Source organism: Pelmatolapia mariae, linkage group LG22 (assembly GCF_036321145.2).
Source record: "Pelmatolapia mariae isolate MD_Pm_ZW linkage group LG22, Pm_UMD_F_2, whole genome shotgun sequence".
NCBI classification, from domain to species: Eukaryota; Metazoa; Chordata; class Actinopteri; order Cichliformes; family Cichlidae; genus Pelmatolapia; species Pelmatolapia mariae.
Window position 1 is genome coordinate 28,453,686 of NC_086245.2, and position 14,089 is coordinate 28,467,774.

General features: G+C 37.3%; 1 protein-coding gene across 6 annotated transcripts in view; it reads right to left on the reverse strand.

Moving 5' to 3' along the window:
• Positions 1-1,270: 1,270 nt before the first annotated feature.
• LOC135933239 (CMP-N-acetylneuraminate-beta-galactosamide-alpha-2,3-sialyltransferase 1-like) overlaps positions 1,271-14,089 on the reverse strand; it is a 102,252-nt gene continuing 89,433 nt past the window's right edge. For all 6 annotated transcript variants that reach the window (XM_065471280.1, XM_065471281.1, XM_065471282.1 and 3 more), the window contains 3 exons: positions 12,385-12,430; positions 7,774-7,893; positions 1,271-5,216 (listed from right to left, as the gene is read on the reverse strand). In XM_065471280.1, the coding sequence (XP_065327352.1) occupies positions 5,043-5,216; positions 7,774-7,893; positions 12,385-12,430 (340 nt within the window). In that variant the 3' untranslated portion in view covers positions 1,271-5,042. The remainder of the gene's footprint in view (positions 5,217-7,773; positions 7,894-12,384; positions 12,431-14,089) is intronic.

The following is a 14,089-nucleotide window of genomic DNA, read 5'->3' on the forward strand; positions in this document are numbered from 1 at the left end:
TTTTACAAATCATTAACCTTCTTGTCCTTTTTACACGTTTCAGCAAAAAGCTCCAGTTGTATTTTACCGCAGTGTGGGAGTCTACAGATAGCTGAACAACTGAATAATTCAACTTTTCATTATCTGTCTCTCCCACACAAGTCAGTGTCAATGACCTGAACTTGAACTGTATCAGACTATATATATGTATATATATATATATATATATATATTCCATCCAGCTAAGGATGGAAATCATATAATCAGATATCATATAATGATCAAATACTGTATTAGCCTTCTCCTAATATTTTAACAACAAGCTGTTTACTCTGACAGGCTGATCGAATACACTGCTGTCTAGAGAAGTGACAGACAGCCACACTTCAATTTATATGTATCACGTGCTCTTGCTAATATAGTATGCCTTGCCATGAGTGTGTTGACGAGAATCTTGTAAAATGACATCTCCACTAGACAAAATCAGAGAGGCAAGGCTGAGATGCTTTGGACATGTGCACAGGAGGGAAGTGTAATTGGATAAAGGATGTTGAAGATGTAGCAATGGAGCTGCCAGGCAGGAGGAAAAGAGGAAGGCCATGCAGAGGGTTGGTGTGACAGAGGAGGATGTTATGGGACCCTCAAAAGGAGCAATGGAAAGACGAAGACAGAAGACACATGTCAATGTCAGTCACATGACACAGGTTGTTTTTACATTTTTTACTTTTTAATGTTAACTCTAATTAACAAATCTACCAAATATATAGAACAGTAAAACTGATCTTTTTTAATATTGAAGAGTTGAATGCTTTTGTTTGAAGCATGTGTGTCACTGTGCCGCATCACCGCTGATACTCTGTAAAGGTTCAGAAAATCACGAGCCCGTTTTCTGTAGTTTTCTGTGGGTGACTGGCCTGGGCTGCAGTCACACCAGTTTTGCACATGGTCTTCTTTTTTTTAAACCACAAAGCTACGCTGCTTGAATAGCCGTGCTGTTGAATATATTCTGGGTTAAGCAAGACCTTCCCTGAAAAGGCATCATCTGGAGAGGACCATTCTTTGTTTACAACCTGTATCACTCAAGAGAAATGTTGCTCCTCTTTTTTTGAGCCTCTGTCTGTGATTTCTAAAAAATAACTAAAATGTTTTGTTCACTGTTTTTGAGTTAGGCTTACACTAAATGACTGAACTTTCTTTGATCTAAATCACTAACAAATTCCAACAAGAGATCAGTAAAAAAAACAAATACAAAGGAAAAAAAAAGGCTTGAACAGATATAAGAAACCAGCTGAGCTGTTGTAGGAATTTTCCAGCCTAATGTGTGTCAGACTGTGTGTTTAACAATTTTCTGTAAAACTAAATGAAGTCGCCCATTCTTTTCATTGGAGCCTTTATTTTTTGTCTTAGTCTTACGTACATCCATCTTCACAGCTAGTGTGTGTGTGAAGACTGAAACAACTGCACTACTTACAGTTTATTTAAACGATAAACAATGAATACAGTTTGAAAAGTGCCAGTTCATACTGAATCATATAATAACAAATCAAAACACGTTAATGCTGACCCACGTTTTTGTCCACTAGGTGGCAGTATTCCCTGCTCCCTGTATGACACATTCACACCCCTGTTGTCTTCTGTGGCAGCTGAATGAATTCATGGTGACAGGAAAAACCAAATTGTGGTTTGTCTCCGTCCCGCTCATGTGTGCGGGAATGAAGAAAAGACACCGGCCAGACAAATGTCTCTAATCTGTTACAAGGCACACAGAGCAAATCATAGTCTGTTACTGCAGCTAAGCCTAACTCCTGCATCATCTGAACAAGCACAACATTTCAGGTCAGATGTCTGTGAGTAAAAATAAGAAGGTGAGAGTTCAGTGTGATCAGCAAGCTAATAAAGTCTGGACAAAACAGAGCGACGCCTCATCAAAAAGTGCAAAACATGTTGGCATCTTACTGACAATAAATGAGACAGCTATACTGTGTGTACCAAGCATATGAGTGTCAGATTTACACAACAATACAGTACACTTTAACTGTAAGGCACTTTACACATACTTTCATTTACAAACTGTGTCACATAATACATCAAAAAATGTATACTACATCACTGATTTCAACGATAAGGCACCCCTGTATAGGCTGGTTCGTATGTCAGGTGTTGATGATCAATGACAAAGAACCCGCTGTTTGTGTTACTCTGCAAACACTGAAAACCTTTCTATCATTTTTCCATCACACCCAATGGCACAATCTCATTGATTGCTTTGCTATAACACAACTCTTAATCCACAGGTAGCTGCAGGTCTCCAGTAGAGTCCTTTTGGCCCAGCAGATTTAATAAAAGAAACAACAAATTCCAAACACCAAACTTTCTTTCTGTCTAGAACAGAAACTAAGTTGGTCTTGGTATTCTACAATTTCAAAAGTAGAATGTGCTGAAATTGTGAGTTACATTGAAACATCAAAAGCTGACCCCCTTCACCTCAGCTCAACAAGAAAGAGAGCGAGAGAGAGCTACAGTGGTTAGTGGTGAGAGAGAGAGAGAGAGAGGTGATCACGGGAACAAATAAGAGCAATAAAACGTTATTTTCTGTTTCACCTCGGTTACATTTTACATATTAACACGCCCACACCGCCACATAAAGCCGCAGGAAGGTGCCACATTATGGTATTTTTAGTGAAAGCAGCTGAAGCACACGCTGCATCCTGTCTAATGTGGTCTCTGTGCTCTGAATATGTAGCTCAGGCCAGCCCTCTGTCAAAGAGATGGAAATAATTCATATAATTCATGAAAATTTCAAGAGATTTTTCATTACAGTCATCTCTCCTAATACGCACTGGGTATGTAACACTTAAACTGTGGGTAGAAAATTTGATACTACAACTAGAGAAAATGAAAATGACTGAACTGGTGTCCTTTGAAGAAGTTGCTTTGAAAACAAAGACTGGGTCTGGGACTACTCTCAGTCAGTTGCTGACTTCAAAGATGGCAATGCAACAGCAATAAGATGGAGTTAGTCTGCTATCAGTTTGTAATTGAATGGGGTCAAGTCAGCATTTAAATGCGGTCAGTTTTTATTAATATGGTGATCAACTGTGTTAAACTGGTGAAAAATACAAATTCATTGCTGTCTGTATCCACAGAAATTCATATTAAACAGAAATTTACATTAACTGCTACTGCCAACCAGAACCAATGGATTTAAAATTCAGAAATCCCTCCACAAATAGTGATGTAGTTGCTGCATTACGGTCATTTAACTCCAAGATGACATTGGTGCTCAGCAACTTTGCTTTTATATAAAGATATAATGAGAAAATAATTTTGGTGGCAAGCTGTTGAATTACAAGTTGTTGAGTGTTACACACTTAACCTTTAGGCAACCAGTTGTTGGTCCCAACTATTCGAAATAAGTCGCCAATGTGAAGAAATTCAGTACAAACAATGACAGATTTTTCCTAGTCACAAGGAGGTTGTCATTCTATTGTTCTCAATGTGACTAAGACATATCTGAAAAAGCAAAGGATAGAAGATGTGGATACTGCAATGTAGCCCATGAGTACCAGCGTGCTAGCTCAGATTTGTGTGTCTACTTCTCAACCATCACAGTCAAGAGATATCCAGCAAAATAAGAAGAATAAGATTAAAAAGCTAAGTCTTATTTGTACCCTCAGTGCACAGCGAGCACAGAGAGTGACAACTAAGGAACTAGCTTATTAATTTTTTTTAGTGTCACCGTGCTAATTCTGACTTGCTAGGAGATACATACTGGTGTCACAAAAAACACTACAGCCCACAAATGTTCAACAAAATAAGGAGAAAATAAGATTAAGTGTGGGAAAATGAATACACTGCATATACCAGCAGCTCTGTGAGACACAGGGGAACTTGAGCTCAATACTAGCATGCTAAAATGCTCTTTATGATAATGCTAGCATTATTAGCACAAGGAATGTTTAACATGTTCCCCATCATAGCTTAGCAGGTTAGACAGCTAACATTTGGCTCGAAATACATAGCACTACTGAAGCTTATTAGTCGCAAAACAAAGTGCATAATCATTTTTAGACTCTTTTTGATAGAGACTTAATTTTTGCTCTAGCATTGTGGCTTAAAAATAAAAAAATAACAAAATATAACCACAAGCAAAGTAAAAATATGACTATATGGTTATTTTTTAAACTATACTGCAAAACTTAGTATATAGTGTTTGACATTTGGACTGAACACTTAAGTATTTCCCACAGATGTGGCTGTAGTCCTATGGGTTTTCTGTAAATGTCCCAATGTAGTAAAATAATTTCTTTGGGCCAGATTTTGGGTTCAATTTAGGTACCCCTTTAGTGTCATTAAACTTTATTTTACAGCTGTAATCAGGAAAGCAAGTTAATAAAGAGCTATTTAGTGAAGGTTGCACATTAAAAAATTGGTGGGTCTGACAAAAAACAGCAGAATTTCTCGCATGTCCATCACTCCAAAGTAAAAAACCAATGCCATATTGTGGAAATGCATTTTGATGTTAGGTCTGTAGGGTTTTGCTTTAAATGCTTTTACATTTATTGGGTATCAATTTAAACTTAAACAGTTTGCAACAGAGGCAATTGAATGACACATTAACGGTAATTACGGCACTTGGTCTGATCATTAGCATACAAAGCTTTTGGCGGCCACAGTGCTGGACATCGTTATATAGAAAAGCGACACATGGATTATACACATACTATGTAGTAGTACTTCATCTTTTTATAATAACATGCTTGTTAAAATACATCTTCGTCTCCCTTCTACTATTGTCTGCTCAGTCTCCCATGGCAGTGCTGATTTTGTCTTATGGATGGCCTGTCCTCGTCTCCTGGTGTGACAATAGAAGTGACATTTGTTAAACAATCACTTCAGTAAATGACAGGAAACTGGGCTGAGCAGAATAGTGAAAATGTCTTTGGAATCCGTAAAATAAAGAAATAAAATGAAAACAAAATTCTTCTTTTGGTGGGTAACAAACATTAAAAGGCTGTTGAGGTTCATTTGGTGGTCATCCAGCTGCACATATGGGCTCGGTATCATCTGCCTTTAAACATTCGGATTTTGTGCTTGTCTGCCAGCAGCAGGGTGACATTATATTCGTAATCTCCATCGTGGACTCCTGTGTGTCGGAAAGCTCCGGCCAAATGGTTCTCCTCCCAGTAGTGGTGCCAGTTTCCATACTGGTCTGCACCGAATCCAAACACACTGACCTGGAAGAGACAAGGTTAATCACAGTGAAACAACCACATAACATCTTAGTGCATAATAACATACTTTGCAGTATCTCCAAAGTTCTCCAAATCCCTTTTTTTAATCATCAACAGAGCGATCTTTGTTTCACAAGTCCAGTTGTGGAAGCATTTTGCAAACTTTGAAAGTGATTTTTTACAGAAATACACTATTATCACCACAGGAGGCCAGTGATATGTGATGAGATTTTGGTGACACTAGAAAACAATTTTGTTTGTACTACATATTTTTTTATTTAAAAAGAGAAATTGTTGTAATTTTTAGATGGTCTGGATACACTCATCCCACAGCCTGTTACACAGAAACTGAATTCAATTTGGCTAGATCAGATGATGGCTCAGTTTGATGAAAATTTGGTTCTAGCTCATTGTCTACACAAAATAGTTCGCTGCTGTCGCTAATGATGCCATTTAACCAATACAAGCCTGATCAATTCAACAAGAGATGGAAACAATCTGAGGAGAAGAGGTAGAGCCAGGTCAAGAAAAGTAATTTCAGGTGAGCAACTGAATTTAAACACAACCTATAATGTTATTTTATTTTTTTTTAAAGAAGGAAGACATATCTCAGCCATTGTCCATTTTTGTTTTTGCTTCATATTTTTGTAGAATTCTAAGACATCAATATGAGGTTTAAAGGTCTGGGATACATCCCCTGAACACTGTGCTTTTCATTGTTTCATGTAGGTTTGTACTGAAAGCTCAGTTTTGTTCTTATTTTTACTCTCTGTATGCACGAGCAGAACATTGTGTGGTTCTGACCACAGATAAAACTGTTTGGATGGGTTTTTAGATTTTGCCAGAAAAGTCAACGGTTTTGCGAATGTAGTTTGACAATTGGGTTTTGTTGTTAGAGTTATGAGAAAAGGGTGAAATGTTTCAAGAAATGTGTCTCTACAAGTGAAACAACTACAGCAACTGGAGGAAAGTGTTTCTTTAATTTGAACAATATTTCATTAAGGCGATATTGATATTGGAAGTTTAGGCAACATCTTTGCAGAAGCACTTCTGAACGCTACCAGATAGTGATAGCAATGGTTGAAAAAAGACTTCAGCATTTATGTCCTCAGTCACTCATTTCGGGTCATATTGAATAAAAAACTTCATTCTTTTTATTGTTTTGTTCTTCCATACTGAACGTTTTCTATGAGGGCACATTCAAATCTCGCATTAAGAGATTTGAATGTGCAATCCAGTGTCAGTAATGAAAATGAACGAATGGGATGCTATCAGTGATTGTCAGACCAGTTGATCGGCCCAAAAGTGCGTTGGCACACTGGAAATATGCCAGATTACCAGTGATGGTAGAAACGTTTACCTCGAGGCTTTAAATTGGTCTATGGTAGCCGTTTCTCTTCTACACTCTCTATGGGTATACTTACTACATCAATGCACATTGGCATGGAGGCACTCAGCTTGTGGCACTGGTGAGGAATTAGCCCAGGTTGCTTCCATTGGTCTTTCTTTTTAGGTCTGGAGTTTCTCATCTTTCTCTTGTCAATATGTCATAAATTTTCTATGGGGTTAAAGTTAGGCAAGCTGGCTCATCAATCAAGCACACTAAAACAACCTTGACAGTAAACCGTTTTGTAGCAGTATTGGCTCTGTGAGGAGGTGCTAAGTCCAGCTGGAAAATTAAATTGGCATCTCCATAAAGCTTGGATTCCTTTCGGATTCTGTGCCTCTCCATTCTTACTCCAGACTTTGAGACAGTGACTTTCAAATTAAATGCTGAATGTCCTCATCTAAGTCCAGTGTCCTCAACTGAAAAGAGGACATTGGACTACTGAACATAAATCTCCAACTTTCCACTGATGTGCCATGATATAGCACTTTGAAAACAGCCAGGCTTTTCAGCAATGACCTTCTGTGGTTTGCACTCTTTCTGTGGGGTGTTGATGATAGTCATCTGGACAGCTGTCAAGTCAGCAGTCTTCCCCACGATTGTGATTGTGTGTATTGAACTAAACCAGGAGATCCATGATGTTTCTAATACTTGAATACTAATTTACTTAAACTCAAAATGATATATTCTAATAATTTGAGATATTTTATTTTTGATTTCCATTACCTGTAAGCCATAATCATCAAAATTAAAAAAAGAAGGTCTGAAATATCTCACTTTAGGTATATTAAATACTCCGATTTCTTGATATGTGCTGATATTTTATCTGTGTCTGTTCCTCAATCTTTGCCAGGTCACAACTCTTTCATTTTACCTTGATGTAATTGAGTATGACATCACTGCAGGCTGAAATTATATGCAGTGTTTGGACTGTATTTCTAAAACAATCTGACATCTTAGAACACATCAGATAAACACACAAAACATATGGATACCAGGATGACAATTATTCATAATGAAGTTTGAGGGTCACACAAATTAGAGGACTATCCAAGGAAAAACAGTAAATAAGGAATTGGCAGGGAAATATGGTATAAACTTATGAAAAATGGAGGTGTTGGCAGGAATGACTGAGTAGTCACATATGTTAACTATTAGAGTAGTTCTCCTTACCTCATCACATATGTGGACAGCGAGCAGCAAACTGAGGAAACCGGTCGAAGGATATCGTCCATGACTGTCAAGCCACGATTCGTAGACGTATTTGAAAAATGTTGGACTGTAAATCAACACCTGAAAAAGAGTGAGAAGAATTTCTACTCCTTTGTCATTTATCAAAATCAGGAAATGAAGAAATGTAAGTCACCAGTGCAGACTGCTTTTTAGATATTCGGTCTAGAGCAGATTGTGCTGGGCCCCAAATCGAATTCTTTATGGTACACTTCAGAAAAGTGGATAATGGTATAAACTTAGAGACAACAAAATAAAGCCAAGATGTGCCCAGAATGTGCATTGTGTGCCCTTTCTAGGAAAATAAACCCTCTTACCACATCATGCTTTATAAAGTGTAAAAGAAAATAAGATACACTCTCCACTTCACCTTGATCACACAACACACAAAATGTTTTTCTCTTGAATATTATGGAATCACTTGACGTCAGTAGCCACTGAAAAACACCCTGCTCTCATCTGTGTGATTAAAGAGCGTTGACTTCAAGTTGAAAACAGGACTTGTGTCTTCTATTTGATTTTATAAAGATATTTTTAAAGAACTGGCATGACTTGTTAGCTGCTACACGCTACACATGGTCCACGCTACACTCATGTGTCTGTAGTTGTTAGAAATTGTCTTGACTGCATTAAAATATTTTTTTATTGCCACTGATCCTCTAATACAGTACTGTGCATATTTGCAACTTTAAATATTTCAGATCATTAAACTATTTTAGTATTAGATAAAGATAACAGAGTAAAACCAAACAGCATTTTTTAAATGATGATTTTCATTTATTAAAGCCTGGTGTGAAAGTACTTGACCCCTAAAACTAAAAAATGCTTGTGGACCCTTGGCAGCAAGAACCACAATGAAGTGTTTGCGAGGAGTCTTTTCACAGTCTTTTGTCGCACTCTTCCTTTTAGATTAGTCTTTATTCAGTCATATTAAAGAGTTTTCGTGCATGAATGGCCTGTATAAGGTCTTAATTAATCACCTGAATCAGATTTAAGTCTGGACTTTGACTAGGCCACTCCTAAATCTTCATTTTGGGGTTTTTTTTGAGCCATGCAGATGACTTGCTGGTGTTCTTCAGATCATTGTCCTGCTGCATAATCAAGCCCATGAGCTTCAGAGCTCAAACTGAAGGGTGGACAATCTCCATCAGGATTTTTCTGGAGAGCAGAATTCATGAATCCATCAATTTGAAAAGCTGTCCAGGTCTTGAAGCAGCAAACAGCCTCAGACCATCACACTATTAACACCATGTTTGACTGTTGATATGATCTTCTTTTTATGAAATCCTATTATTTTCAATCCAGATGTAACAGAACTCAAACTTTCCAAAAAGGTCAACTTTTGTCTTGTCAGTCCACAGAATATTTCTCCAAAATTTCATTAAGATGTTTTTTTTGGAAATGTGAGATGAGCCTTTGTGTTGCTTTTTTTCTCAGAAGTGATTCTCGCCTTGAAAATCTCAGTTCTTTAGATGTTGTTCTGGGTTCTTTTGTGGACTCCTGGATTAGTCATTGATGTAATCTTGGAGTAATTTTCGTAGGCTGGCCACTCCTGTTAAGGTTCGCCAGCGTTCCACCAAGATTTCTCATTTGTGGTTCACTGGAGTCCTAAGCCATTAGAAACGACCTTTTAATTCTTTCCATGACTTTGTTTCTCAGCTGTTTCTTTATATCATGTCATAGTTTGTTTTTAGATCTTTTAGCTTAGTTTACTTTATCAGACTTAAATTATTTCTTGATTTAACATATCTGGAAGTAATGAGGCCTGGATTTTGACTTGTGACATTTACCTTGTGAAATTACATCTTCACATAGAGCCAGGTAGGTTTGGGTATTTTTTCCCCTTAAGAAATAAAATCATCATTAAAAAATACTGGCGGCTGCAAGTGCTACCCATCAGCTTCCAACAGATGCACAAATGGTTTCAATTTCAAAATCCTACATCGCTTCAATGTTGAGTTATCGCATTCACAAGATTTTCAGAAAACTTGACCTCTGACCTTATCCTTTAAGTTTATGTCACTGAGATTCAAACTTGTCCTAAATTTTAAGAAGATGCACCTATGGTATCAATTTGAAAATCCTACCTCACCTCGCTCGTGAGCTATTGCATTTAAAAACTTTGATGCCAAGGCAGCCGGTCATGTAATGGCAATAACCCATCAGCCTTTCACAGCTGAGGGTTAAAAACTGCTTTCTATTTTTTGACTAGTTATAGTTGAATAATATTGTAATTTGTTTGATGAGATGAAACATTTAAATGTGACGATTACTTAAAAAAATATGCAATCGGGAAGTGTGCAATTACCTCAAAGCACTGAACTTCTGATATGTTTGCAGTGAAGACCACCGCATGTGATTCACATAATTTTCATACACAATAAACCACTCTATGACCCTTTCTGACCAGTGGATGAGTGCACTGTCATCATTGGAGCCATTCTGTTATAGTTTGAAGGACTTTGGACCCAAAAGCTTTACAAGCAGGCAGAAACTCTACAGGCAGGCAGGTTTAACTAAAGGCTCACCTTTAATGGTGGAAAACTGTCCAAAAATCCAGAATGACATAACATAGTCAAACACATAAAAACAAACAACAGTGAGATAAACAGACATTGCGACAAACACAAAGGGCAACTGAAGCTATTAAAAACACAAAGGCCTAATCAGGTGAAAAGGGAGCAGTTGGCTGGACAGACGGAATAAGGCACAGACGGACGGAAATATAAGGCACAAGGAGCAAAAGACTACCAAAACAAAACAGGAGGTATAATAAGAAACACCTGGACAAGGATGGAGATTTGACAACAAATTACAGGGAAACACCAGGGAGGCAGAAAACCTGAAACCTAAGGAAATTATCATACAACATAACTATGATCAAAGAAGACTAGATCAGAAAACTAAAGCTAAGAAAACATAAATATAAAACTGAGGCTACAAGGAAAATATTGTTAAATAGAAAATAAACCCAAAAACTCAGAACACTAAATACAGGAAATCAAACAGTAAATGCCAAAACCCAGGGTCTGTGACACATTCACATCAGGATAGAAATGATTCATTGCATTTCATAAAAATTCAAGTAATCACTCAAAACTTTGTATTGATTTGCAGTGACTCTAACCCTGCTGGGGTTCTTACAACGGCAGTCTAATTTTGTGAAGTGAACAAAAAAATAACCGATTCCACCTTTACTTTATACACAGTTCAAGTTATACTAAAATATGGCACAAAGATTTCAATGTCAGTACTTTTATTATAAAATATTTATGCATTCTAATCCTCCTGATCATTTTCTAAAACCTTTAAAGCCTGAACCATGAAACAACTGCCAGAAAATTCAAATAAATTTGCATTTATAAGTTTTAGTTTGTATAATTTTTGCTACATCTGGCATTTCTGTGCAATTTACTGCTCACACTTAGTTTATCTTAAATCAACAAAAACATATAAGGGAATTAAAGTTATGGTTAAAAACAATCACACTGATGATGCAGAGGCCTCAAAAACACATGTATCAAATGTGATACACTTGGCATTACTGTTGCTAATGCCAAGAAATTCAACACATTGTCTCACAAATGGTTAAAAAATATATATGAAGGAGTTAAAAAATGACAAAATCACTCTCCTTTGAACAAGGAGGTCACAAACAAGAGCTGAAAGTAACACTTGCATTGCAAGAGGGACTGAAATTACAACGCAAACCTCAACACGCTACAGAGTGACTGATGACTGATCATCGGCGTGATGGGAAATAAGGGCCGCTGCTGTAGCCTACATTTATTATATTTCGGGCAGACACCTCACATCTGGAATGACTTATTCATTACAACAGCTGAATACAGTTATGAGTTTGGCATCAAGTCTCAGAGCTCATCAGTCCCTGCAAATATGATACAGATACAAATTTGGGAGAGATGAGTAAAAATTCCCCAGGTGCCCAGAGGTGAATGCTGGGAAGCTGGTGTAAGAGTTGAACATCTGAACATGAAAAATTCTGCGGCTTTAATAGACGGCCAAATTGATGTGGTATGTTTGAAGTGGAAACTGTCAGAGTGCAGCTCTCGACAAGCTCGCAAGCCTTGCTCCATTAGCGGGAGGGTTCATAACCACTCCACAGGTTCTCCTGTGCTGTTGTATGTTCCAAATAAATTATTGGTTTTGGAACTATTTTGTTTAATGCGTGGAAATTTTCTTAATGCGTTACTCTCACATGTTCACCCATGCACTCATCTACTTGTTGAGAACTTGGTGAAGGATGACTCATCTGGCCTTCAAGCATGTTCTTACTGGCAGTCTGATCACGTCGTCAATGAGATTCTCACTTGACTGAGGGAGAATTGCCCTTCTGTTTTTCCTTTTATATCACACTGATGCATAAGAATAACTCAGTTGGCTTCAGTGCAGCTCTTTCTATTAAAACACAATCCAGGTGAGCGGTTTGTTTTTAAGTGAATCTCCAACAGTGAACCCTCTTTAAAAGTCATTTACCCATTTTCCTCTTGAAACAACGGCGCCTACTGATGCTGTAATAAAATCATAACTCACCTTATCTTTGTTTGCCTTTATCCTGGACATCACAGGTAAATATGTGCTGTAAGACAAGAAAAATTACAGAAGTTTAGACCGTTGAATTGTCTAAAGCAGGGTTGTCAAACATAAGGCCCTGGGGCCAGAATTGGCCCAACAAAGACTCCAACCCAGCTAGCCGGAGTGCTTTGGAAAATGTGAAGGATGGCATAAATTTTGGATTTCTAACTTTATTTTCATAAATTTTAAATCTCTTCTTACTAATAAAGACTTGTCTCATGACCATAACAGTCCAACTATAACAAAGTGAGTAAATAATAGATAAACAGAGTTTTTACAATCGTTGAAACAAAATTTGTTAAAAAATATAAACTTTCAGTTTTATACTTACAGGACAGTCTGGAGTTACCAGAACTCCTTCTGTAATTTTACACATTCACTTCTAACAATTTAAGCCCAAATCATGTATTACAGAAACATTTCTCTGTCATGTACAAAAACATACTTTTGCATGTATTTTCCTTATATTAAGAAAATATTAATCTTCAGGATTAAATGTACAAATAAACTTCTCTATACTGACAGAAAAGGGACTTTAGCTGGTGCAGCCCACTTGAGATCAAAGTGGGCTGTATGGGGCCCATAATGTAAAATGAGTTTGATACCCCAGCTCTAAAGCATCCTCTGAAATGTTCTGCTGAACACCATCCAGCAGGTTACATGTTTGTAATGAAATGCCACTGATGATGTATAAAAATGAATGCCCAGTGTCCCTCCTCACCTGTATCAGGCAAAGTAATTAAAACCGCATGAACAGAGTTTGCAGTCATTACAGTGACTAATGCTCACCGTCAGCCTCTTTTTTTGCATCGTTCACCACATTAGAGCTGTTAGTGACAACACATGATTTTTAAATAGAGGTGTGTGTGCAGTGCTGTGAGGTGGCTGCATTTAGGCTCTGTGGATTGTAGCGCATCACAAATGGAAACAGAGACACATGCAAAAAAATGGGACTCTCTACTTTCCTAAATAAAGAGGTAAGAAACTTAATTTACACTCCATGGGAATTCCACACCCTGCCTGTGCATATGTTCACACTGCATGATAAACTATTAGGCTCAAATGAAAACTAAATACACGACAAACTACAATAGAGATAAAGATGTTCAATTAGAAAAAAGGTTTATCAAGGTTGTGGCCTCAGAGGCGGCATGTAGGGTATTTTTTTCAGGAGAGAATTTTTTGGCAACCCTCAGATGTATTTTTCATAAAGAACCAAAGGAAAATGCAGCAAAGTGAAGAAAGAAAAAAAATGTTTACACTCAACTGTTAATAGAGGTTTCCTCTACTTGAACATAGTGGAAATCTGTTAAACTTATTAAATGGTAAAAAAAAAAAATAGGAATAACATACATTATTTTCGAATAGGGTAACACAAACTCTTGGCCTTCGCAAAGTAATTGTGCTTACATGTTTAGTCACCCATCCTAGCTGTCAGAAAAACCCTAAGTGTGTCTCATTTAAAGAAAGAAGATGGTACAGAAAAGAGTGTTTCCAGGAATTCAAGTGGGCACAGTGGGGGGAAAGACCCAGTCAAGAGGAGCATGTGGGAAATAAATATGAATCCATTTGATATTTGTCTGAAAATTCCTAAATATTTTAGTTTTGGACAGACCTGCTGCCTCCATAAACGTGCATTAGGAGACATGGCTGTCCTACAACA